At 35.2% G+C, this 26,757-nt stretch overlaps 1 protein-coding gene across 9 annotated transcripts in view; it reads left to right on the forward strand.

Annotated features, from left to right (window-relative positions):
- GRM8 (glutamate metabotropic receptor 8) overlaps nt 1-25,329 on the forward strand; it is an 858,863-nt gene extending 833,534 nt beyond the window's left edge. For 5 of the 9 annotated variants that reach the window (XM_030933345.1, XM_030933344.1, XM_030933350.1 and 2 more), the window contains 2 exons: nt 17,547-17,793; nt 24,754-25,329. In XM_030933345.1, coding sequence (XP_030789205.1) covers nt 17,547-17,793; nt 24,754-24,803 — 297 coding nt within the window. In that variant the 3' untranslated portion in view covers nt 24,804-25,329. Of the gene's footprint in view, nt 1-17,546; nt 17,849-18,640; nt 18,673-24,753 lie in introns of those variants that run through there. The other 4 variants (XR_004058116.1, XM_030933348.1, XM_030933347.1 and 1 more) reach the window with 2 other exon arrangements.
- Nucleotides 25,330-26,757: the final 1,428 nt, after the last annotated feature.

A 26,757-nucleotide genomic window follows, 5' to 3' on the forward strand; every position in this document is an offset into this window, starting at 1 on the left:
TTGCACTGAGTATACAATTTTATTTCCCACTCACATAATAGTCTGAAGTAGTTCCTGGTTGAATGGCAATTCTCTTCCATGGAGTGATTCAGGAACCCCTACTTCTTCCATCCTATAGCTTTGTGTCCCCTGATGTCTCCTCATCATAAATAATAGAATCAGCAACAGGAGGTAAGAGTTTCTAGGGAAAAGTGCACACACATTAATTCTGTAAAACACTTTTGTGACATTTATCATCTTGTTCACATTATATAGGTTGAAAACTAGTCAAATAACCATACTACATCTAGTCAGAACAGTCGATGACTGGTCAGGCACTCCCCAGAAACAATCCAATACAATGGAAGGAGGAGCACACATTTTGGTGTAGTGTTAGCTACCTATGCCACAGTCCTTTTCCCTATTACAAATATCTGTCTTTTTCTCCTGAGTGCCATCTTGGTAAAATTCTATGTTTATAAAGTTGCTTGGTAAAAATAATAAAAGGAAAAAAAGGATAGGAACATTTTTTCTATCACATCAAAAGAAAGAATACTCAATATTTCCTCCATGACAATCAAAGTTTTCACTTGGGTGCGATTATTCTGAAAACTGAAGCATCAGTAGTTTGGACATATTTGGAACTCAGCCTATCAGATTTACCAATGGAATAATTTATCCACATAATTCTTTACTCCTACTCTTAGGAACATGGTTTTAATAATAGCATCCAGATGGCCTTCCAACTTAAAAATGGTTTATGTTCCAAAATTATGCTGGTAAATTGATTTGTGGCATTTGAGATATAATTTTATACATATAATATTACATGTGATAATTGTCTTTATGCCATCCATAAAAGTCTATGTAACTAATTGTCTAACTGAAATACAGGACCTTTGCAATGAAAACTGTAGTAAATATTGTTATTGTGATGTGGGTAATTACCATAAAAATCCTAGAAATAAAGATTCATTTTGAATATAAAATATTTAATTAAAATTTTGACACCATAATATACAAAACAGCTAATATAACTGCACATCCTTTATCTGATAATAGCTAGATGTACTTTTTTATTACTGAGGAAAATACAAGTTACCCTATTTAATACTTATATTTTCACACTTGGAAAAGTTCACATTCTATCATGGTGAAGTGTGGTAAAATTTAACAGCCTCAATTTTAAAATATACTTGGAAAAAGTCATAACTAGTTTTATTGCAAAAGATTCCTGTACACATTTATATTAATTTTGGTACCTTGAAAGGCTGCCTGGCAAGCTACTTCCATAAGGAAACATGTATTATGAGAAGTGAGAAATATCCATCCCTTCTACATATTTTTAGCTACCTGTCACTCCTTGACAACAATGCTCACATCACTGAAGCATGTGACATAACTCTTTTTTCTAAGTGAAAAATGAAATAACTTAAAGGAAAATGCAACCTAATGTAAACAATCTCTCACTAAAAACAATACATTAAGCCAAAAGTATTTTACAGAATTTATTACAAGAAACTAGACACAGTATTGAAGATTCTAGCTGTGATCATGAGAATGAGATGTAGAATTCATCCGAAATAACTGCATCATTTGGGATTGAGAGCAAGCCTAGGTACCAGAGCCAGAACTTCCAATGAACGAAAGCAACTGATAGCAGATACGGGAACAAGGATGAAAGAGGATGAAGAGTTGAATATTAAGACAGTTTCAAAGGCGGGATATGGGATATGGGAGAAAAAGACAAGTCTGTAATGACCTGGAAGCAGCAAAGGGGAATAAAGGATGGTCCAACCTTATCATCTTCCCTGAGGAATATGAATTGAAGAAATAAAGACAACCATGACTTGAAAGTCTGGGGTGGAAATAACTCTCTTGGAAAGATCAGTTTCAGTTAAGACCACAAGGGCAGAGGCAGGGAGAAGAGGCTGGGGATGTAGAGGAGCTGTGGTTGTGGGTTAGGAGTTACAAAGCACACTAAAATGGATTTACAGGTGAGAGATGTGTAAAGAATTGGGTGATTTTCAATAAAGGTCAGAGTATTCTAGTTGGTTCAGTGGAACATTGTGTCTGAGCTGCATCATTTTGGGAGCTGGCTGATGATTACAGGAGTAATCTGCTGTCCTGATTCTTAACAGAACACAGGGCTTCAGTAAGAGAAGACTCAGTCAGACTGCTGGTGACCTAAGGACTATTCAGGACCTAAGAAGGTTGTCCAGTTGATCTGGGTGGGGGTAAAATAGATCATCTGAACCCAGGACATCAATGAAGTTAATGAAACTAGTAGCATAAGGCACTATGCTCATTGAAAAGAGGGATATTTGAGATGATGTCTGAGTTCACTGTCCTAAGAGATTTAGATGCCTAGGGCTTCTGATTGACTAATGGTTCTAAACTATACTTACAAGTTTCTTGGTTCCAGCTCACACTTCACAACTCTCTTGTTCTGAGAATTTATGTCAGTTGTGGGGCTACCATACCAGCAAGGTAATGACTGTCATGAAATGGTCCTAGAATCTGTCTCAAACTGTTGTGGGAGGTACTTCGGGCCAGTTTCTCATTGAAAATTGTACATAAGGCTTTTCTCCTTCCCTATCTTGTATTTAGCTCTTTCAGGTACCTGGTAACGGTAATGACCTTAAAGCCCTGTAGGTGCTTTATTCAGAGTAATGCCTCTGCTAAAGCTGGTGAGGAGTTTCAGCCGTAGATAAGATTGTGCAACAACCAAGCTCTCTTTTACATCACAGAGCTTATGGAATCATGTGCAAGAAGAGGACTTTTTGTCTGTGATCTGGAGTTATGAGTACTGGTCAAAGCATTATCTGCCTTTCACTGGTTGTTATTTGAGACCTACAGTTTCTTAGGTTGTGATTACTGGGTGTTTCAAAGTTTTGGCCTATTTGAAATGATTTTGTCTTTTCTTGAAAGCTGTCTTTACCACAAATAATTGAATCTTCAACATGGGATTCTTAGTGCCAATTTGTGTGATCAGTACACACTGTAACAGACCACTGGTCTCATATTAGCAGCATACTTCATCTTGGCTAGGTATAGTGACTTGGAGAGGTCACCATATGTATGGATAAAGTTTTAATTTTCTGGAGTGCTTCAGCCATACCTAGTATCCAAGCAGACCTATATGTCTATATCAGACATGATAGTGATCAGTTATACAAAATTTTAAATATCAGGTCTGAGAATTTTCCTCTCTTGAAACCTGGTTACTTTGACCTTCATGAGAATCTCATGGAAGCACCAGTCCTAGCAGTAAGATTTTCTTATACCCAGGAACATCCCCCTGTAGATTGTCTCAGAGATGTAGTAAGTCTAGTCCTGTCAGGATCTAGGCAGACATGACAAGAGCAGATAAAAAATATTGCTGAATCATGGCGGATCATGATCCTTGAGTTGTGAAAGATACCATTTGTCAAGGTCTGGAACACAGAAAGGGTTCTGAGTCTTTGAGGCTGCGTTGCAAGTGGTTAGTTGTCTTATGCTTGCCACCCTTTCAGATAGAGTTCCCTTTACATCTTCCTCAACTCACCTTATCATAAGGCTGTCCTTAGTAAAGGTGCTAATCTTAGTAAACATGCAGGCTCCCCAGAGATAGCCCACGGATAAGGGGTGAGTGGAGCCTCTGCATTGCCACCGTAATTAGATTTTTCAGCACTTTGGGAGAAGATACTCACCATTATTTTCTTTCTTTCAAACAACAGCAAGACACTATAAAAATATTAGAAGAGGAGATTGAACATCAGAAAAATGGTTTCTGTCAGTATATTTGCTATGCACTTGCATCTCTAATTCTGAAAAGGACTGTACCCTACCTAATACACGATGAAAAGCAAAATAAATATGCTGATGTAAATGTCAGAGGATGAGAGGTGGGGGAACAGCACAGGAGCTGGGGGTGAATACATTTCTTGTTTTCCTTGTTCTCACTCCGAGGTTTAGTAAAAAGAACCCTGGCTCTCTCTTGGACAGGGTCATCATCATTCTGTCAGTCGTGTACCACCTTTCTGATTTACCCGCCATAGTTTTAGTTCTACATGGTTTTGTTTTTTCTCACTTCTAGTATCTATTTCCTGGGCAATATTGCATTTTTCTAGATACATATATTTCGTGGTATAAAGTTATGCAAAATTTGCTTTTATAATTTTAAAAATCTAATTTGTACCTGTCCTTGTATCTTATTTTTCATTTCTATGTGGGCTTATCATATTACCAAATATGATATAGTTTATGACTACTATGGTTTTCTGACTTATCTCTTTCTTCTTTTATATCAAATACTTTCTTCTTTCTTTATTGAGTTTACTTTTTTTTCTGTTAAACTTTACATAGTTCCATGATTAATTTTTGAGATTTCCTGCACCCTAAGATTGCCATTTTAGACTTGAAATTTTCCTTCAAGCACCACTTAGGTTGTATCCACAAGTTTTCATACATACTATTTCCATGATTGTTCAATTTCTAAATAGTTTGTACTTTCCTTTTTATATGAGTCACTTACAGGGATGATATTTAGTTTCCAAATAAATATTCATTTATTTATAAATTATAATTTTAATTTGATTGCCTTTTTAGGTGAAAGGATATAGTCTCATGTTTCCTGTTATGAAAATTTGATTTTTGTTGCTGGATAACCTAATTCATAATTGATCTCTGTGAAGCTCATTTATATTTTAAAATAATGCAATGAAAATGATAATTTTATTAGAGTCATTCAAACTATTCTTAATTATATGTTGTATAATCAAATTTATATCTTTGAAAAGATGAATTAATATCTCTCATAATGCTTATGGATTTGTCTATCCTTGCATTTCTATGATGTGTTGCTTATATACATTGTGATAATGCATTGTTAAGTGTGTGTATATATATTCTTTGCATAATTTAATGATTCTATCTTGCATTCTATTTTGTCCTATATTAATATTACTTTCCAGATTTCATTGTCTACATTTTTTTGGCATAGAAAATGTATTTTTAACTTGGCTTATTATAATCTTTACATATACTTTTCTTTTTGAGAATAAAATTTAAAATCAAAGCTGATAATATCTATTTTTTTTTTTTTTTTTTTTTTTTTTTTTTTTTTTTTTTTTTGAGACGGAGTCTCGCTCTGTCGCCCAGGCTGGAGTGCAGTGGCCGGATCTCAGCTCACTGCAAGCTCCGCCTCCCGGGTTTACGCCATTCTCTCGCCTCAGCCTCCCGAGTAGCTGGGACTACAGGCGCCCGCCATCTCGCCCGGCTAATTTTTTTGTATTTTTTTAGTAGAGACGGGGTTTCACCGTGTTAGCCAGGATGGTCTCGATCTCCTGACCTCGTGATCCGCCCGTCTCGGCCTCCCAAAGTGCTGGGATTACAGGCTTGAGCCACCGCGCCCGGCCGATAATATCTATTTTTAAATGGGGAATTTAGTCTTTATTATGAGAATTACCGATTTATGTTTGCTAATGTTTTCTGTTTTCTTTTTACTATGTTCTCATGTTTCTTTTTTTGTCTTCTCTGAAATTATTTTAACTGATCAAATTTTCTCTTTTTTTTTTTTTCATTTGATAGTTCAGGAGTTTTAGAACCTATTTTCATTTTTTTCTAAGTTGCCTTTAAACCTTAAACATATACTTTAACTATTTTTTTCTTTTTGGCTAACAACATTTAGAACTAATTTACTGGCATATTTTTAAAATCTTATATCACATCTTCTTCCCTTTTTAGGAATAATTACCAAATTATTGGCAATTTATGTCTTGTTTCTTGTTTTGTTGGTCAACCTTGTTGACCTTGTGAGTGGTTTAATTTTACAGTCTTTCCAAAGATTTTTTTTTAGCTTTGTTGATTTTCTTTATGTTACATTTGTATTCTGTTTTATTGACTTTTATCTTTATTATTTCCTTCCTTCTATATTGATTAGATTTAATTTTCTCTCCCTTTAGATTTTTAAGATGAATAATCATATCAAGATTTCTTCTTTCGTGTCTGCTTTAGCTATATCCCATGACTTTTGATATGTTGTATCTTGATTATTATTCAGTTCAAAATATTTGCTAATTTCCATTGTTTTTCTTTTGACTTATGAGTGATTTAGAAATGTATTGTTTAATTTTCAAACAGTTGGCAATTTTCTTATCTTTTGTTATTTATTTCCAACCTAGTTCTATTTTCTAATCTCATTTCACATTACTCAAATAGCATACCCTGTATTTAAATCCTTGAAAATTTGTAGGATTTCCCAGAATATGGCCATCTGATAATTTTTTTTCTGTACAATTTAATAGATTATTTTTCATAAGTTTTGAAAAATTATTGTCCAGTGTCTCTTTTAAGTGTTTCTTTTTACCTGTTACATCTCTCCTTTCTCTCTAGGACTTCAGATTCATATTTATTCAAATTTGTGTCATGTTTTATATATCTCCAATAATTTTTTTCTGGATTTTAAAAATATTTATAGTCTCCATCCTTCACTGTGGATTTTTTTTTACTGATTTTTTACTGATTTTCTTTCAGGTCATCAGTCATTTCCTTCCCTGTAGCTAATTTGTTATTAAACTCATCTATTCAATTCAATTATTATATTTTTCACTCCTATAATTTTTGACTTGAATACACACACACACACACACACACACACACACACACACACACACTCCAGTCCTCTGGTGAAAATATCTTATTATGTATTTTCTTCAATACATTTATGTTTAAGTTTTGTCTGAGAAGCCTGGTATCTGATCATCTGTGGCACCATTTCTATCACCTGTTTAGTTTTTGTTGTTGTTTGTCCTTGGTTTTTGGTCATTTGTTTTTGTGTCCTAGCATGCCTGGCTGGTCATCTTTTATTGAATACCTGACATTGTACGTTTTTTAAAAATGTAGATGTTATATATATTGTTATTTCCCTCTAGAGAGCCTTCAATTTTCTACTAGTCAGCAATTGAAATATATATACCAAGGCATTTCACCTTGATATAATCTGGGATTGGGATAATTTGAGGATACGTTTCAGGTTTTTATGGATTTGTCTATTTCTGATTTACCTTTACTCCTCGGCAACATCCCTTTAGATATATTAGCTAAATGTCTGATATGTTTATGAGTAATTATTCTCCTCCGTGGACCTGAATTCTAACTGAATTCTCTCTGAATCTAAATTATGTTTGATTTTTTTTTTTTTTTTTTTTAGCTTGCTGCTTTCTTACACTTAGGATTCAGCAAAGTTGCAAGGAAAAAAATGGTGTAAAATACCAGGTTTACTTGTCTGTAGTACCCTAGAATTGTGGGTCCTTAAGTCTTGACTGCAATGATAACCCCAAATTCCAGATTTTTTCTCTCTAGTCCATGAGGCTGCTGACAGGTCTATCTAAAGATTTCTGTCTTTCCTATGTAGAATCAGTATGTTACCTGGGAATAAGAAGCAGTGGAGAGTGCTGTACGTATGTCAATGTGCTTTCTTTTTCCTTCCTAGGATCTTGGCCCCCTGAGTCCTGGCTACCTTGGTTCTCCTCTGATGCTTCCAAATAGTCTTATTTTTTCTTAACTTTATGATTGTTTTATAGTTATTCTCAGAAGTTGGTTTGGTTTGATTATAGCTACTCCTCCATAGCCAGAATCAGAAGTCCTTCATCTATTGAGATTTTATTTTGTTTTAGTTTTTGATTATACTTTAAGTTCTAGGGTACATGAGCATAACATGCAGGTTTGTTACATATGTATACATGTGCCATGTTGATGTGCTGCACCCATTAATTCATCATTTACATTAGGTATATCTCCTAATGCTATTTTAATGATTAAAATGCTAGCTTCTATGAATTTATTTGATATTTTTATGGATTTGTTATTTTTTCAAAACTTCTCTAAGATAACAATAATGTTATTTCCACTGTCTTCCTTCTTTAGCTCTATTGGATCTATTTTTGTATATTATTCTCTTTGTAAGGTGTCTTGGTTCTCCTCAAGTATTTGCTAATTCTTGGTTGTCAGTTCATCTGTATTTGAATCCAACTTTGCCTGCCTGCTGTATTATCAATAGCCTGTCTCTGGTGCTATAGAGGTGGAATGGTGCCTATGCAGCAACACTGTGCTGGCAATTTGTCTTCTGAATGTAGAGAATCCCTGTTCCTTCTGGTGGTCAGTGGTTCATCAGACACTTTTCTGCTCCAGCCCAGTGCAAACTCAATGCTAAACATCATTTAAAAGAGTAACTTATCCAGCTCTTCGGGCCCATATTCTCAGCTAGATTATTTTGTCAAGCTTAACAAGATATAGTTCTAAGAAAGCCAGAGCTGCTCTAGGATCCACATGAGGTTTTTATTTATGAAGAAAGTAGCTGATTAAAAACAGCAGAAACCATCTAAATGCATGACTAAATATTAATTGAAGTGCTTTAACTGTGCCTCTATCATTTAGAAGAAATTTGGCCCAAATCTATTAGAAAAAGGATGCTTTTCTGATTTGGAGAGGACTCAAGTCATATTAATCCTGCTCTTTCACTTCTTGGTGTATTTATGGGGGCCAGATGGTGTGTGGTAAGGATATGGGCTTTCAAATTAGAGAAACCTCAGTTTGAAGCTACACTTTATTTTCATGTATTGTATGACTTTTCAGAAATGACTGTGTCTCAAAAATGACTTCTTCGTGACTGTGTAATTCTCAAAAATAGACTTATTCATTCCTACCTTACAGGATTAGTGTGAGGGGTTAAATAAGTGCATAAAAGTTTTGGCATAATGCTGTACCTGATCCTCAATAATTGATAGATGTTGTGGTTGTAGTTATTGTACAGCATCTAAACTCATCGTTTTATTCAATATCAGACATCTTTGAGATTCTATTGGTATATTTAACCACAACCAACTACTATCACAGAACTTTCAGACCTTTTTCAGTGATATTAACTCCCCATTCCTATTAGTTTTCCAGGCCTGGCATAACTAAGTATCACACACAGCGTGGCTTAAACAACAGAAATTAATTTTCTCATAGTGCTGGATACTAGAAGTCTGAGATCAAGGTGTCAACAAGCTTAGTTTCTTCTGAGGCCTCTCTCCATGGCTTGTAGATGGTCATCTTTTGCCCTGTATTATCACGTGATCTTCCTTCTGTGTGTCTTGTGTCCCAGTTTCTTCTTCTCATAAGCACATCAGTCATATGGTATTAGGGACCACCAAAATGACCTGATTGTAGCTTAATTACCTCTTTAAAGACCCCATCTTCAAATGCAGTCACATTCTGAGGTACTGGGGGTTAGGCCTTCAGGATACAAATTTTGGAGGAGACACGATTCAGCCCATAACACCATTCTTCTTGATTCCTCCTATATTAAGGGATATCACCAGAAAAAAAAATAGCACTTTTAAAACATCATATGCGTCCACAAAAGCACCTGCGCTGAGTTACTGAATCAATTATTTTGTCTTTAAAAAGCGTTATAGAGAAAATATCTACTTGATCAAGATTTAGTGCCTTTCGCAAAACTACAGTTGAAACCATTTTCATAATTTTACCAACTTTCCTTAGATAACGCAACCTGAATTTATTATTTAGCCTAAAATTTAAATTCTAGCAAAGCTTTCATCTCTAGGCAGTGATAAATATAGGATTCAACATATTTTCTTTTTTTCCTGGCTTCTAGAACTATAGACAGATAGAGATAGACATACTTTAAAATATAGTTCAGAGATAAGTTTTGTTCCTGAAACAATTGTTTCCTCTTCTTTGCTTCTTTCTAAACTAATTTATACTTATATTTATTTGTTCTGTACCTGAAAATATTTGTTATATTTTGATATTGGTTCAAATGATAATAATTAAAGACATCCCCATTACTCTTATTCCCAGTTCTGACCATGCTGCCGCGGTGATACACGGCCAAAAGGTACCATGGAAGCAGAAATGCATGAAGGAAACATGAGCAAAAATACCTGTAAAGGAGGAATTAATAAGCACTGAGAGAGTAGACACTGTGTATTAATTTTCATATACATATCCCAGTAGAAAATGCAACATCACTGATTATTTACTATATTCCTGTAAATAATTCTCATATATAATAATTGAAAATTAAAGACCACATTTTATTTAATAATGCCATACTTTAAAAAATTTACTCTGTTTTCAAATTTTCCATCAGGCTTTAATAAAAACAAATTATTTACTAATCCAAATATTAAAGATCACTTATGTTTAATTATAGTCGTTATAAATCAGATAGATGTTTTTCCTTCTTTAACAGATCTTGAGCTTACTTACATGGTTCTTTCCTATCATTAGAGAAGCTGATATTCTGCTTGTTGGTTGATACTGTATCATTCTCTTCAGCTGGTTTCCACCTCGCCCAATCATTCCAAGGTGAAGGCTTCAGAAAGACCTCACAGGAGGGAGAACAAGCCCTGCTCTGCATCTATAGTCTTCCTTCACAATTCTTCATTCATAGCTTTTGATTTGACTCTTCATGTTGCAAGTATGTGTCCTGAGCCAAAAGGGGATGTGATAAGTGACTGCAAATGGATTACAGACAACTGATCTCCACCTCCACTAATGAAAACACAGTGCAGTGTATCTGACCTGCTGCTGGGTCCGCAGCACTGTGATTTCTACCTGACAGGAGAAACACAACACTCAGGATGGTGATTTTTCCCAGAGTTAAATTGGACTATAATTCTTTGCTGTGGTGACTCTAAAGTTTCCCACAAACATAAAGTATGTTTCCTTATGAATAAACCTTTTTGCTTGTGTGTGTGTGTGTGTGTGTGTGTGTGTTTCTGTTATAAAGGCTAAAGTCTTGAAGCTGATTTTGAGAGAGAAGTCGTGTTAAGTGTTTCAGGTGTGGAGAAAAAAGGAAGATGAATAGAGAACAGGTTGTCAAGGTTAAATAATGACAATAAGAGCTATCCGCTATTAATTAATATATCCCAGGCTCTGTGCCAGTGTTTGTATACGTTGTCTCATTAAATCCTTTGATTTAAGTCTTTGAAAGCTTAGAAGTAGTGTGAATGCCTGACCCTCAGTTATACAGTTAACTTGGGAAGGTATTGAGGGCAGAGCTCAGAGCTCTCCTATTCCCAAAGTGAAAACCACTGACTTTGAATTATGCTGTTCATTGCTCATCAAGAGCAAAATGGCCCATCATTACCAAGTTGACTGTTTAAAAGGGCATTATGTTTATCTGCCCAAGATTACATTTCTCTCCCAGCCTAGAGGTCGCTATGAAAATGAATGGAGTCTTCCAGTCCTCCAGTTTTCTGATGTTTTCTAGTTTTAGTATCTGTTGTTTTTTTCCTTCTTGGAAATACATGAGCTATGTTCCTTAGAACCCAAATTTGGGAGTATGAACCCACACCAATTCAAAAGATTGTGGAGAATGTCTGTTATCCAGACCATTTTCTAAGCGCTGAATTTACAGCCAAGAACAACACAAGTAAAATTCCCCATATTCATGGGATTTTTATTCTAGCTAGGGGAAACAAATACCACATATGTTAAATAAGTAAAATATATAGACTTTTAGGATATAATGTGTTAGATACTAAGGAGTGTGATAAAGCTAGGAATACTGGTAGAAGGTTGGGGGTTACAATTTTCAGAGGTGTGTTCAGGAAAGGTCTCACTGAGCTGGAGCATTTCAGTAAAGACTTGAAGGCAGTGAAGAGGCAAGCCACCAGATATAAAAGTCTGAAAGTAGAAGCATGCCTGGTATGTTCCAAGATCAGCCAGGGAGCCAGTATGGGTGGAAGAGAATGAGTTTTTAAAAAAGAGTAAACCAGAGGAGTTCTCAGAGGATCTTGTGGACCATTATAAAGATATCATCAATGGGATGTCATTGGAGAGTAGGCTTTGGAGAGTAGGAGTGACCTAATTTGGTTTATGGATAATGGGATTATTCTAGCTTCTGTGTTAGGATCAATCAAATGCTCACACAGAAGAGAGCAAGGGCAGCAGGAAAGAGAACACTAGGACAGTTGCAGTACTGATCCAAATGAGAGATGATGATGGTTCTGAGCAATGTAACACCAGTGGAGACATTCTGAACGTTCTGAGCAAATTTTGAAGGTAGAATCAATAGGATTTGGTCATAGATCGGGTGGAAGTATAAAAAAGAAGTAAAAGACAATTTCAAGTTCCCTGTCCACCCCCTCCCCCAAGAACTAGAAGCGTGGAATTAATGAGATAAGATAGACCACTGGGAGATCAAGTTTAGGGATGAAGATTGGGAATCAGAGGCTTGTTACCTTTCAGATGCTGTCAGACACCGAAGAGAGTGACCCAAAAGGCAAATGCCCTTCCTAAGAAAAGCCTGGAATCTGTCAGTGTATAAGTGATTTTTAAAAGAGGACTAGCTATATAATTTGTGGAACCCAGTAAGAAATGAAAATGCAGGAGTCTAACAATTATTACAGATTTCAAAACATTCGCAGCAGAGCATTAAACCAAGCATGGGGTCCTCCTAGTACAGAGTCTTGTGTACAAGTGCACACCCATGAAGCCTGTCTTGGTTTAAGTGTATAATTCTAAATATGATCAGCAAGTGAGCAAGAGACGGAGAGAAAAGGACTAAGCAGTGAAACTAGGAAGATATTTAATGTAAACAAGACAGGAACAAAATAAAAACATTTGATATGAGCTTGGTAGTGGTTCCAGGCGCAGCCAGCAAAGCTGAATGGTTGCCTCTGGTTTTTGCAAATTTCAATTGCTAGGAGAATTTTATGAGTTTGGACTTTTGCATGACAGATTGATTTGGGGTGTTACCACCCACAGGGCAACTCCAGTTTCTCTATAAACTTCTTCATCTTAAAAAAAAAATCACTTCTAGTAGTAAATGGTATTTTGAAGTCCATTGTCTGCTAAAAAGCAAAAGAAAACCCATTTTTTGGTGCAAGTTTCACTTTGGCAGACATGCAGATGAGGAAGTAGAAACAGAAGCAGAGAAATACAGGCTGTCAGTGTGAGTGTAGCTTTCTAACTGGTCAAGTGGTATGCAAAGCAGCCAAACAGAACCTGGTGACTAAAATAAAGTGGGAAGATTAAACCATCGAGGGCAAAACAGAAATATTCAGGAATAAATACTGAATCTGTTTCTTATCACGTGACATAAGTTTGCTTTGAGTGTTAGGTTTCATAATAGTTTACCTTAGTTGCTAAGGGGTTGCAAACATACCAGGTTGGATGTCAGAGTCTGTGGCGGTCTGTGCACTGGTAGCTGGTTGAAAGCAAAAGACTGACCTTTATCTTGGAAAAATATGCTCTTTTCCCTCCTCATTCTTCCTGGAGTCTAAATGATTCCACGTCATGACCTACATTGAGTAGACCTTGATATGTATAAATGGCCTATTCAGAGTTTGAAGAGGTAACTGTAATAGGTCCCAGAAAAAATGTCATATTAGTATGCTCCATTGTCACAGCTAACCCCTGGCTTATCTAGAGATTGCTTAAATCTGCTTCAGTGCATCTGACTGCTTCAGGTTCAAAATGTCCACGGGGCATGGAGGCAGAGTAATAAGCCATCAGTGCGTGTGATAAAAAAGATAGTCCCCATCCTCTGCGTGTTAGTATTTTGGAGTGACAGGGCCAGGAGGGAGCATATAAGAGAAGGCTGGGAAAGAGAAGATTATTATTAACATATCCAGTATCATTGCTAGCATCTCTTGAATTTTTGTGGGTTAGTGGGAGTTAATACAGTCCCCTTCTGCATTCTGATAAGCTGTAACTTTGAGATAAAGAGCTGCTATATTATTCTAAGAATGTGGCCCAGGCAATAAATATGGTTTTGAGTTCACATTTGGACAAAATTTTATTCTGTCTACATTGAAGTGAGATTACAAAGGCCTTTTCCTCGACATCATGTAGTCAGAGCCTGGCTATCAGCTCTTCTCTAAACGAAATGGTCTGGTTTGAATAAGTGTCTAATTGGTCCCTCCTTTGCCGTATACTCCTGGAAGGATACTTCATTAGCATCTATTTAGATGCAAAGTTGTAGGGTAAAGAATGTTCCTTGGGCTATCTTGTATCTATAAGAAATTTTATAAATATATCATTCTACCCTGTAACTCCTCTATGAGAAAAGTGTTACTGCCAAACTCACCCCGTGACATAGATAAGAACTTACTGTTCAGAGAAGAAAATAAGATAACGTATTTGTCCAATTAACCAGGGAAGATTCATTAGTTTGGATTGTAGCCTGGTAGGTTGGTTTGGGGGCTTTTATCACCCAGAAAGTAACTCTAGAGTTTCGCTGTAAACTTTATCTTTTAAAAAAATGTATATAAGTGGTGGTTCCAGAGTTCATACCCGGTCTACTGGAACATATTCCTTCCATGGCCCTGTAAGACATGCTAGGCCACTGTGAGGTTGCGGACTTTAGGGTATGATTTGTGTGTGTTTTTTTAAACTTTTATTTTAAGTTCAGGGTACAAGTATAGGTTTGTTATATAGGTAAACTTGGGTCATGGGGGTTTGTTGTACAGATTATTTTATCACACAATATGATTTTGTGGATTTTTTTTTAACTTTTATGTTCCTGTATGGCTCAAGTAATTAGAATTTTCTATAGGTATACAAAAATCCATGCATTTTAAAAAATCAAGAGCTCATTTTCCAATGTTGAACATAGTTTCTCAACTTCTTATTAAATATGGGAGATATTCAGAATTCTATAATCCATGCTATTAAGGATTGGGTTTCTCTAAAATGACAGTAGGTGGCATTTATATTTCTTTGCTTGTTTTGCTGTTACTGCTTTCATTGAGGTTATGACATGTATGACTTTTTCAAAGATGAATTTCAAAAACTCAGTCTAATCATACATAGTCCATGGTCCTGTAACAAATGCTAGGCCACTGTAAGGTTGTGGACTTTAGGGTATGATTTTGTGGATTTTTTAACTTGTATTTTAAGTTCAGGGATACAAGTGCTGGTTTGTTATATAGGTAAACTTGTGTCACAGGGGTTTGTTGTACAGATTACTTTTATCACCCATGTATTAAGCCTAGTACCCATTATTATTTTTCCTGATCCTCTCCCTCCTCACACCCTCCACCCTCCAAAAGGCCCCAGTGTGTATTGTTCCCCTCTATGTCTCCATGTGTTTTCATCATTTAGTTCCCACTTATAAGTGAGAACAAGCGGTATTTGGTTTTCTATTCTTGTGTTAGTTTGCTAAGGATTTCGTTAGACGCCTTTCCTGTATTAAACTCACATTAAAAATTTTCAGAAGCTGTTTTAAGAAAGTACATAATCAAGATCAGCATTTTGGTATAATTTGAAAGTATAGCATCTAATGAAGAGCTTGCTACACTAACCATGGTACTATTTAATTCTAATGTCTGTGTTTATTACATCTTTCATTGAGTTGGCTTGCCAAAAGGATAGATTGCGGTAATTTATTGAACGAGGAAGCTAGCATTCCAGAGTCCTCTTCATGTCTAATATTTAGCAGGATTAAATTTACTATATATCACAGAAGTTATTCCAAATAAGAGAAGACTATTATCATTTATGTTTTTGGTAGCAGAGAAAATTTATAGGATGTTTATTACAAAAATATTTTTATACTATTTGGACTAGTACTATACATGTTAGCAAGACTAACAGATTAAGGCACATTTTAAAAATCCAACTAATCAGTATAGGTGTTCCCATGATTTTATGGCTGTTTCAACGTTGGATTTGTTTGTTTGTTTTTAGGCTACATTGATGTGAAAGAGTCTGACTGGAAGAAAACTGATGGTTTTCTTTGAGTGGCATTGGAACATGTGTGGGAGTAGTTTGTGCTTTGCCACATTCTTTTCTTACCTTTATGTCCTCTCTCTGCAGTGCATTTTCTATGTAGGTTTTTGCAGCAATACTAGCTTAAAAATAAGCAGGAATTCAAAAAAGATTAACCAACACTAGAGAAGCTTAGGAATGTTTACAATAACAAGTTGCTTAAAAGTAGATGGCAAAGCTTAGGGAGATTTATGAGCTGTAAAGATACATATCCCTATTTCATTGGGATGATCTTAATTGTAGTAAATCATGTAAACTTTGTCGTAAATCTTGTTAAAGGGTTTTCCAGGCTTACAATGGTCTCTCATGCAAGGACAGCCTTAGGGGTAGATGAATTGGACAGTAAATTTAGCAGTGTGCATGGTATGATTTTATATCCAAAGACAGTCTCTCAACTTGTGCCTCACATCCTGCTCATGGTTTGGACAGTTCTTTACCTCAAGGTTTTGCCATCTGTTAAGAGAAAGCTTCTCCTCTAGGAAAAGGCAACACTAATGCTGATTCAGTTATTTACCCTTGAGGGTGAATTTTGTTTTGTTTTGTTTTTGTTTTTTGTTGTTGTTCCTTCATTAAAAAGGACACAATTGGTTTGATCTTGAGGACTGCCAGATGAAATCTAACTAGTATGATACATTTTAGCAAGAATAACAGATTAAAACATATTTTAAAAATCCAACTAATCAGGATTAGAATATTCAGCGATGTAAATAGAGTGAACAGATCTATTAATGAGGGTTGTAGATATGACAAAGGGAGAATCTGTTTACAGTCTTAAGATGTGGTTTCTCCGTGGCCTCAGTATCCCAGGTTATTTGGGGAAAATTCTATTTTGAACTTAGGACAAGAAAAATGGAACCAGATCAAAGGTTTTTGTTTCTGTTTGTAAAGAAGGAAATAGTGCTGTTTCTGCTTCCATACCATAAACAAAAAGAAAAAGCCAAAGCAGTGATTTTAGCTTTGGCTTTTTTCAGATTCTTAACCTCTAGGTTGTAGAAAGCAAAGCCTTCCAGAAAGATCCCTCTCTCTGTAAGTATCAGAGCAGTCAGTTTCAGTGGGATAAGGGCAAGCAATGAGCACCGGAGGAGAATTTCAGAATGCAGTATCCAGGACCATATCCCCAGTGCATATATCTTGGAGTGAGGAGATCTCACATATTTTTTAAAAGCAACTGACTTATTTTGATGTGATGCTATCATTGAGAACCTTCTGGAAGTGTTCTTTAGAGGGATTGTTAAAAAAATCCAGCCCTTATGACATGTTTGTGATTTATTATATTTGGTAGTTGGAATTATGTAATGATGTGAAGATGCAACCACTAGCATTATTCAAGCACTGGTGTGTAGTAGTGATGTTCTGGAATGTTGCCCTCCCACTCTATTTCACTATATATACTTACCTTCTGGGTTAAACTTATTGCTAAAATAACACTTGGCCCACTAGTACCTTCTAAAGAAGGTCTGTGTGGCGTTAAGTATTAGTGTTTTGCCAGACTGGTTTGGTTGCCTTCCTTATGTATGTTTATTTATAATCAAAAAAGGAAAATAAGCTCCATCAGCTTGGTTGTTTGTATTTTTATTTTAAGAAATTGGGTTCAGTTTAAAAAATAACCTTACTCATTTACATTTTCAGGTTAGGATGCAGGAATCATTGACTATAATTAAGGACAATTTCAATAAATGCCTTTTAATGTGCCTTTAGCAGAGAAGCCGGAACAATTTTAGAAAATGGTATGTTACTTGCTTTATCTCCTACTGTTAGGCTTACCAATAGTTATTCTTTTTTTTTTCTCCCCTCAGATGTACATCCAGACAACAACACTTACTGTCTCCATGAGTTTAAGTGCTTCAGTGTCTCTGGGCATGCTCTATATGCCCAAGGTTTATATTATAATTTTTCATCCAGAACAGAATGTTCAAAAACGCAAAAGGAGCTTCAAGGCTGTGGTGACAGCTGCCACCATGCAAAGCAAACTGATCCAAAAAGGAAATGACAGACCAAATGGCGAGGTGAAAAGTGAACTCTGTGAGAGTCTTGAAACCAACAGTAAGTCATCTGTAGACTTTCCGATGGTCAAGAGCGGGAGCACTTCCTAATAGATGTACGTTGAACATTCTTCTCCTAGTCTTGGGGATTGTGCTACATGTTTCCAGGGGCATGGTGGTACCCACATACCATTACACCATCACATTTAGAACCATTTGGTTAAAAGCAAATGGTCTCAAGATAAGTGGCTGTTCTACGGAGTACAAACTTGCTCACAAAATCTCTTTTACAAAGCATGACATTTCATATCTTTCTTTTGAAGTATTGAAAACATCATCTTTTTATAAAAGTTGTATTTTAGTACTTAGAAACAATTCCACAATTTTTCTTGTTCAATATTGGGTGCTTTTTATAGTATCAATAGTTTGCTGATATTTATGGAATATGCTACTACAGATCTTACACAAATAAATGATGTTATTTGTGCCTTTAGGGAAATGAGAACTCTAGTTAGCCAATACATTTAGTTAAATCACAGTCAATACTTGTTTCTCCCACGTGGTCCTCTTTCCTTGGGCTTCCTGAGGGCTTCTCTTGACTTCCCTTCTTGGATATATTAAGATAATTAAAGTTCTTCTTAAAAGGCTCGTGATCCTGGAAATAGAATATTTTCTACAGCCACCTTTCCGTTTTTTTCTTTTCTTTACCTATTTTCTTCTCTACGGTCCACCCAGGAAGGAGCACATGATAACAATACACAGAAATCTGTGCTCAACCAGTAGAATTTAACTAATCTATTGAAGCCCATCTTGGTATCTATGAAAGAGTGGCAAATATAGATTGAAGATTTGTATGGTAAAATACCAGAAAGCTGAATATGGTAAACATTACAACTTTACCTTACTAGGTTCTACAGATGAATCAAAAACTTTACCTTAGTAGGTTCTACAGATGAAAGAAAAGCGAAGGTACTTGTGTTACAGTGGCTTCCGGTCTTTTGGAATATAGCATAGGTATTCAATATTTGTTTTTTCTATTTGAAACAGGAGCTTGCTCTGTTGCCCAGGCTGGAGTGCAGTGGTATGATCTAGGCTAACTGCAGCCTCTACCTACTGGGCTTAAGTGATCCTCCCACCTCAGCCTCCCAAATAGCTAGGACTGCAGTCATGTGCCGCTATGCCCAGATAATTTTGTTTGTTTGTTTGTTTGTTTTGTAGAGACAAGTTCTCACTATGTTGCCTAGGCTGGTCTCTAACTCCTAGGCTCAAGTGATCCTCCCACCTAAGTCTCCAAAAGTGCTAGGATTACAGGTGTGAGTTACCGCACCCGCCCAGGCATTCAGTAATTAAGGACAAAATCCTATGCAAAAATATTCTCTTCCTCTCATATTCATCCAGCCGTCTGTATCCCCTATTCTCTATACTTTTCACACTAAATACAAGAAAAAACTAAAAATTAATTTTATTTGGTTTAATTATTATAGCAACTTATGGTCTACATTCCATCTACAAACCTTCTTTTCTATCAAGATTTCTGGATGAACATTGTCTACTCTAATTTACCATACACAGAACTATCCTGTGATAGTTAATTAGCATTGGTTAATTAGACATATTGGTTTCAGTTACTGTCAGCTTACCTGGAATCATTAGCCAGATTGGTTCTAAAAAGATTACCTTCAGGTCACCAATACCAAATTTAGTCACATGTAGAGAAATGAACTTTACAAGAATTTCACAAACACTCCCCACATATTCACTTTTCTGCAAACATGAAACCTTGTGAAGTAAGAAATATGAGAAGCAAGGTAAGGATGGGCTTTAGTAACAAATCATTACAATCATCTCTGAGTATAGGTAAGCAATTTACTAATGATAAACCTATTTTGACTCTTAGCAAAAGGTATACTGTAACTGTCATTAAAGGCATCAAAGTAGAATGCTTGTGATTTGAGGACAGAATTTTATCTTTATTCCTACCTTGAGAACATCAGTGTAGGAAGTTGAAACTTATTATAGGATGCCAATAAACTGCTGTTGGGCAGTGATATAATTTGAACACTGGCACTTCTCAGTATGACTCACCAGAGTCTATTGTTATACCTGCTTTTCTCGATCTCTGTTTTTTTTTTTTTTTTTTTTTTTTTTTTTTTTTTTTTGTTAGCAGCAATCCAGAAAACTTTATAAAATATGGTTGCTAAATAAAAGAACCAAACTTATAGTAATATAAATACCAGTCATCCAGACTCATCTTTGGAAAGTGGTGGAGAAAAAATTTAATAAACTTTTTCAACACTTTAAAGAATAAATAGATGCCCTGAAAAACAAAATTCTCAGTAATGATAGGAACTAATCTCATATTGTTGAAGTAAACTCATACGTATACTGTTTTCCTTTGGTTATTTCCTGTTAATGTTGAGTTGAAATGGAAATTATATAGCATGCATGTATTTCTCTATTTTCTCTAAAATAAGAATGAAAGACTGCAAAAACAAGGCCTATTTGGAGGGCAAGCCTCTAATATTCTGGAGGAGTCAGATGCTCACTTTTAGAAGGTCAGGTAAAGTCAAAAAGTGAATCAAAATAATATCAATTGCTGCCTGATAAAAAAAGGTTTAATTGTACTTTGGAGATTTTAGTGCATTGATCTTTTACAGGAGTATAATTTGGTTTGAATAAGTTGGGCCCGAGTAAAGTGATTACAGTGTACTCATTCAGGAGAGAAAGATGTATGACATCTTTACACATCCTTCCATAATCCTACTCCAGGTCACCATTTTTAACCTTTGTTCGCTTACATGGCCATTCTACAATGAAAGGGTAAATTTGTATTCAAGATTTTAAAGTTTCTAAAGTTACACAGAATAAATATAAGTAATACGAAGCTGGATGGGAAACCAATGAGTGCTGTGTTAGTTGCTGAATTTGCAGACTATAGTTTACATTTTTAAAAAAGGTCAAGTGTTATTTCGCAACAGAGTGTGATGGGAGTTAGAAACAAAGTTGATATATATGAATTTTGCCAACTGTACCCAATTAACAAATGCTGTACATAGTATTCTTTAAGCTATGTTCATGAATAATTCATGAAAACAGCTGCTGCTGGAGGTAGATTTGTTTTCTCTAGCTTATGAACACAGTGTGGTGCACACAAGGAAATTAATTTACTGTTGCTGTGCTCAAAAACTGATTTTCATATGAGCATATTCATCACCACTGTGAAAAAAATCTCCCTATGAACTCATCTGTACATCTCTGATTCATTTTGCTCTATAGTACTTCTGGGATAAAGATTCTTGCGAGATATCTGCCACCCACAAAGTTTGTTCCTTATCATTGCTTTCATGTTGACTAAATCATCTGTTTCCAGAGCCTTACACTTCCTTTTCTAACCAGTAGAAAAATTAGCATTACTCTCCTTTTGTGAATTGTATTCTCAATTCTCAATAGAATCCTACCACTTTCTTTCTAGAAACAATGTTTAAAAATTCAAAAAATAATATATTAATTTTTAATTAGCTACAGAGCCCCAAAGTTGGAAAGATCCTTAAAACTGGTCTGATCCAAACTGCCATCTGTCGAATGGACATCTTCTGAAAACTATATTGTTCAATATCTGTCAGCTCTTGTTACTCTATTTCAACCGTAATTCTTTTTCTAGCTATATACAAATTTTATAACCATTTCCTACATTTTAGTTATTGTTGAAAATATTGAACAGTGCAAGAAGTTGGATGACCGTTTTAACAGTCATTTTTATCACTCTTATGACAATTTTTCTCTACCTTGTCTGTGAAGACTATATGAAAGTCCTTCAAAAACAGAACCAAAGAACAGATTTTATTTTCTTAGAGGAAATTTAGAGGCATATGAGAGCATTATATAAATTAAAAATGAAAAGTAAAAGTGAGTGATCATAGAAAATCATTGTGTTTCACTTCACACCAAACCAAATGTAACAAATGTTTTAGCTTTTGGAAAGGTTAAGTAGAAAGTACAACTCCATTAGGTCTCATGTATGGTTCATGGAAAGGAAAGGAAGGAAGAAAGGAAGGAAGGGAGGAAAGGAAGGAAGGAAGGAAGGAAGGAAGGAAGGAAGGAAGGAAGGAAGGAAGGAAGGAAGGAAGGAGGAGGGAGGGAGGGAGGGAGGCCGGTTCTATATTGGTTCTTCCAGATTACAGCTGTTCCATCCCAGTCTATTCTGCTTTCATCCTTACAGGAACCCAGTATTGTAGGTTTTGAACCAGTGATAAAACTGAGGCCCGGTAACCTGGCCCAATGACTTTTTTTTCACTCATTTTGCAGGGACTAGAATGTAGTTTAAAACCAGGTCTAAAGTCTACTTCTTTTGCACTGTGCCACAGTAATAACCTAGAAGGGTAAGCAATGTAGATAAGATAAGCAAATATGTCAACTATTTTTAGCCTGAAGCTCATAATACTCAATGAAATAAAAAATAACAGAACACATCTATAGTAGCACTTCTTAGGGCTATCTGAGTTAATTTTAGTGGTTGTGAACTTTGTATGAACTTGGTCTCTGGTAAGAACTTGTCTAGTCCATCAATAGTGTCACTACAATGGAATGAGTCTGATTGTCAGTTATTTCAGAGGAGGAACTTTACAATTTCTAGTCTTATTCAATGTTCAATAAATACATTATTTTCTAAAAATCTGTTTCATCCTGAATTGGATTCATATATTGAAACACATACATTCTTTGCTGTTTAAAGTATCTTTTATCTTACTGTTATTCATTCCAGGATTACACAAAAAAATAGGACATCACATTTGAATTTTAGGACAGAGATTCATTGCATCACATCTTTCAAAAATACAAAGGAATTATTTGAATTTAGATTTATATTCTCCTGAAGCTTAGGCATGAGTATAAATTTGGCATAATATCTCTGTAATGGTCTTACAATAATGAGTTTTACTTTACAGTATGTTGGTAACAGAACAATTAAACATTTCTTTTTTTGAGTCTTTATTTTCTTAAATATCTTCATTTGTGTCCATTTGATGAAACCAAAAGAAACCATAAATACGCAATGGCAATTCACATATTTACCATTCTATATATTTGATATTTTAGCATGTTTACTTCTAGAGTCTAAGATTATTGTGTATTTTTAAGTGGAAGATGTATTCATTCTCATAGGACAGCTAATTATAATTACTTAACTTTTTTGGTCATTACATCAGCCTCTAAGAATTGAGGTCTTTGACTTAGGTAGTAAAAAATAATTTTTGTATTTTGTAGGACAGATAATTGGTCTGTTCCTTCATTTTACATATATGCAAATGCAAAATTTTACCAAAATATTAAAGATTAGCACTTTTATATTTTTAGTTTTCTAGTAAATATCTGTATACTATAAATGAGGCTACTGACTTTGACAGATTAAAATTGCTGCAGCATTTTTATTTCTGCTGTTATTTAATTTTTACTACAGTCACGCATTACTTAATGACATGTTCTAGGAAATGTGTTGTTAGGCAGTTTTGTCTTTGTGCAAACATCATTCAGTGTACTTACACAAACCAAATGGTATAGCCTATGACACACTCAGGCGATATGGTATAGCCTACTCTACCTAGGCTACAAACCTGTACAGCATGTTACTGTCCTGAATTGTGTACACAATTGTAATGCAGTGGATATCTGTATATCTAAAAATATCTAAACATAGTAAAGACACAGTAAAAATAGAGTATACAAGATAAAAATGGTATACATGTAAATAGGGCACTTACTATGAATGGAACTTGTAGGACTGGAAGTTGCCCTGGGTCATTAAGTGAATGAGTGGTGATTGAATGTGAAGGCCTAGGAATGGCAGTACTGTAAATTGCAACCTCTGCCTCTCGGTTCAAGCAATTCTCCTGCCTCAGCCTCCTGAGTAGCTGGGATTCAGGGGTGTGCCACCACGCCCGGCTAATTTTTGTATTTTTAGTAGAGACGGGATTTCATCATGCTGGTCAAGCTTGTCTCGAACTCCTGACCTCGTGATCCACCCGCCTAGGCCTCCCAAAGTGCTGGGATTACAGGTGTGAGCCTCCGCACCCAGCCACTGTAGATATTATAGAAAGTCTACACTTAGACTACACTAAATTTATTTTAAACATTTCCTTTTTCAATAATATACTATTTTAGCTTACTATAACTTTTTACTTTATAAACTTTTTATTCTTTTTAAATTTTGACTTGTTTGTTATAAAAACTTTAAATGCAAACACATTGTCCAGCTATAAAAAATATTTTCTTTATACCCTTACTCAAGGATACAATTTTTTCTATTTTTATATATTCATTTTACTTTTTAAACGTTTTGTGTTAAAAAATAAGACACACACACACACACTAGCCTAGGCCTCCACAGGGTCAGGATTATTGATATCACTTCCGCCTCCACATCTTATTCCACTGGAAGATCTTCAGGGGTAATAACACGTATTGAGCTGTCATCTCTCGGAATAGCAATGCCTTATTCGAGAATACCCCTGAAGGACCTGCCTGAGGCTGTTTTACAGTTATCTTTTTAATGTATAAGTAGAAGAAGTGCACTTTAAAATAATGATAAAAAGTATAGTGTAGTAAATACTTAAACCAGTAACATAGTCGTTCGTTATCATTACCAAGTATTATGTACTGTATATAATTGTATGTCCCATGCTTTTTCATGACTGGAAGTATAGGAAATTTATTTACACAGCAAACCACAAACATGTGAATTATGCGTTGTGTTATGTGTTGTGTTATGTGTGCACTGGGTGATAGGAATTTTTCAGCTCCATTATAATCTTATGGGACCACCTTTATATAATGTGGTCTGCTGTCGAGCTGAAATGTCATTACGCTGTGCATGACTGAGAATGGTTTAAAAACAATGAGTAACATGCTGTAAAAGCTGGATATTGTAAAAAAAAGTCATTACAGGACTTGAATTTTAAAATCATATTAGCAAAATGATGTATTGTTATATACTATTTTAATTTGTCCTCATTTATCTTAACAGCTTCCTCTACCAAGACAACATATATCAGCTACAGCAATCATTCAATCTGAAACAGGGAAATGACACAATCTGAAGAGATGTGGTATATGATCTTAAACAATGAATATGAGACTGCAAAAAATTCACTCCTGGAGATCTCCATAGACTGCAATCAATCAAATCAATAGTCTTGTAAGGAACAAAAATTAGCCATGAGCCAAAAGTATCAATAAACGGGGACTGAAGAAACCCGTTTAATACAATGAAACCAATGAGTGTCAAGCTAAAGTATTGCTTACTCATGAGCAGTTAAAAAACAAAATCACAAAAGGAAAACTAATGTTAGCTTGTGAAAAAAAAATGCTGTTGAAATAAATCATGTCTGATGTTATTCTTGTAAGTATTTTTCTGTGATTGTGAGAACTCCCGTTCCTGTCCCACATTGTTCAACTTGTATAAGACAATGAGTCTGTTTCTTGTAATGGCTGACCGGATTGAAGCCCTGGGTTGTGCTAAAAATAAATGCAATGATTGATGCATGCAATTTTTTATACAAATAATTTATTTCTAATAATAAAGGAATGTTTTGCAAATGTTGAGAGTTGTTTCGTTCCAGTTTTGAAGCTAGGGAAAACTCTCTTTTAGTTGGCACTTCTGCTGTTTTTTAGCTCCTTCTATGAAAGCGCTGATGTTCTGAGGAAATATTTCTTTGAGGAATGTGTTTTTGTACATTTTTGTGCATATGAGGAAGATTGTATTTTATTCCTATATTAAAAGCATTATTTGTGTAAGACTTTGTGAATATTTCAAGGTTTCTGTGGTACCTTTTCATAGTAACTGCTTCTTTTATGAAGAATCAAGCAATAGTTTGAGGTAAACTGCTTTGAGTTAATTAACAAATGATGAATTAAACTTTGGAGAATGGAATATGAAAATTACCATTTGAAAGTACATCAAAACATGTAACTGAAATTCCCCATTACATTCCTAAATCAAAACTTTTGCATAATGAAATATCCTGTGGTATGTAGTATTAACCTTTTCTCACCTGGGTATAGAAATCACTGAAATCAGTGAAGTAATGGGCCTTACCTAGTACATTCTTCAAAGCAGAGAATTAGCATATTTATTCCTTTGGCACCACTAAACGAGCCACAGTTCAGATAACATGTCAATGCTTTCTTATTTTCCAAATGAAAACATTCATTGGTTCATGGAACAGTATCATTAAAGAGAGAGGAAACAGGGAGCCTGTCTCATGCTAATAAACCATGCCAGAATGGATAAAGGGAGGCTGATAATGGCTTTCGAATCTGTTACCATTTTTGTCATGGGCTCCTGTATGCCATACAATCCCAGACATCCATCAAGTCAATGGGTCTCCACAATCATTTTGTTAGTGAATATTCTCTCTGCTGAGTTAGCTTACATGGCTCATTGCACTCCTTATAGATATAAAGAGCTGTCTGTGCTCCGTAGCTTCAACCCAGTTACTGACAGTTACTTTATTTAATAGAGAAGTTTGAAGTAGTATAGTGCAGCTTCCTTCAACATACAGTGACTTTTCCTAGATAGCTACAAAGGCATATTGCTGCATATAGAAGCAAATGTGTATCTATTGGCTTTTTGTTGAGTTTCTCCTAATAATAATGGTTGTTGTAGCTAATATTTAAATCAAGGAGTAAGGGCATTATTTTCAAGTTTTCAGATCATCTGAATTACTGATAATGCAATCCTGTAATCAGGATCCTAAACCCACCTCTAGGTGTGCCTTTCTAGATAAGACTTAGACTAAGCAAATAAACCCATTACTGCATATTAAGTATATTGTGTCATGTCACTCAGTACCAATAGCCATACAAGAAGTAATTATAATTGTATTTTAATTTTTAAGTTGACAGTTTTTTTTTTTCATTTTGGGGATGGTTTGTGGTTTATAAGATGTTTTTTACTTCATTTTAACTAAGCATCTATAATTTTTGTTGAGAAAATTGCTTGAATTATATAAGCCTTGCATTTCATTCA

Source organism: Rhinopithecus roxellana, chromosome 6 (genome assembly GCF_007565055.1).
Source record: "Rhinopithecus roxellana isolate Shanxi Qingling chromosome 6, ASM756505v1, whole genome shotgun sequence".
Classification (NCBI taxonomy): Eukaryota; Metazoa; Chordata; class Mammalia; order Primates; family Cercopithecidae; genus Rhinopithecus; species Rhinopithecus roxellana.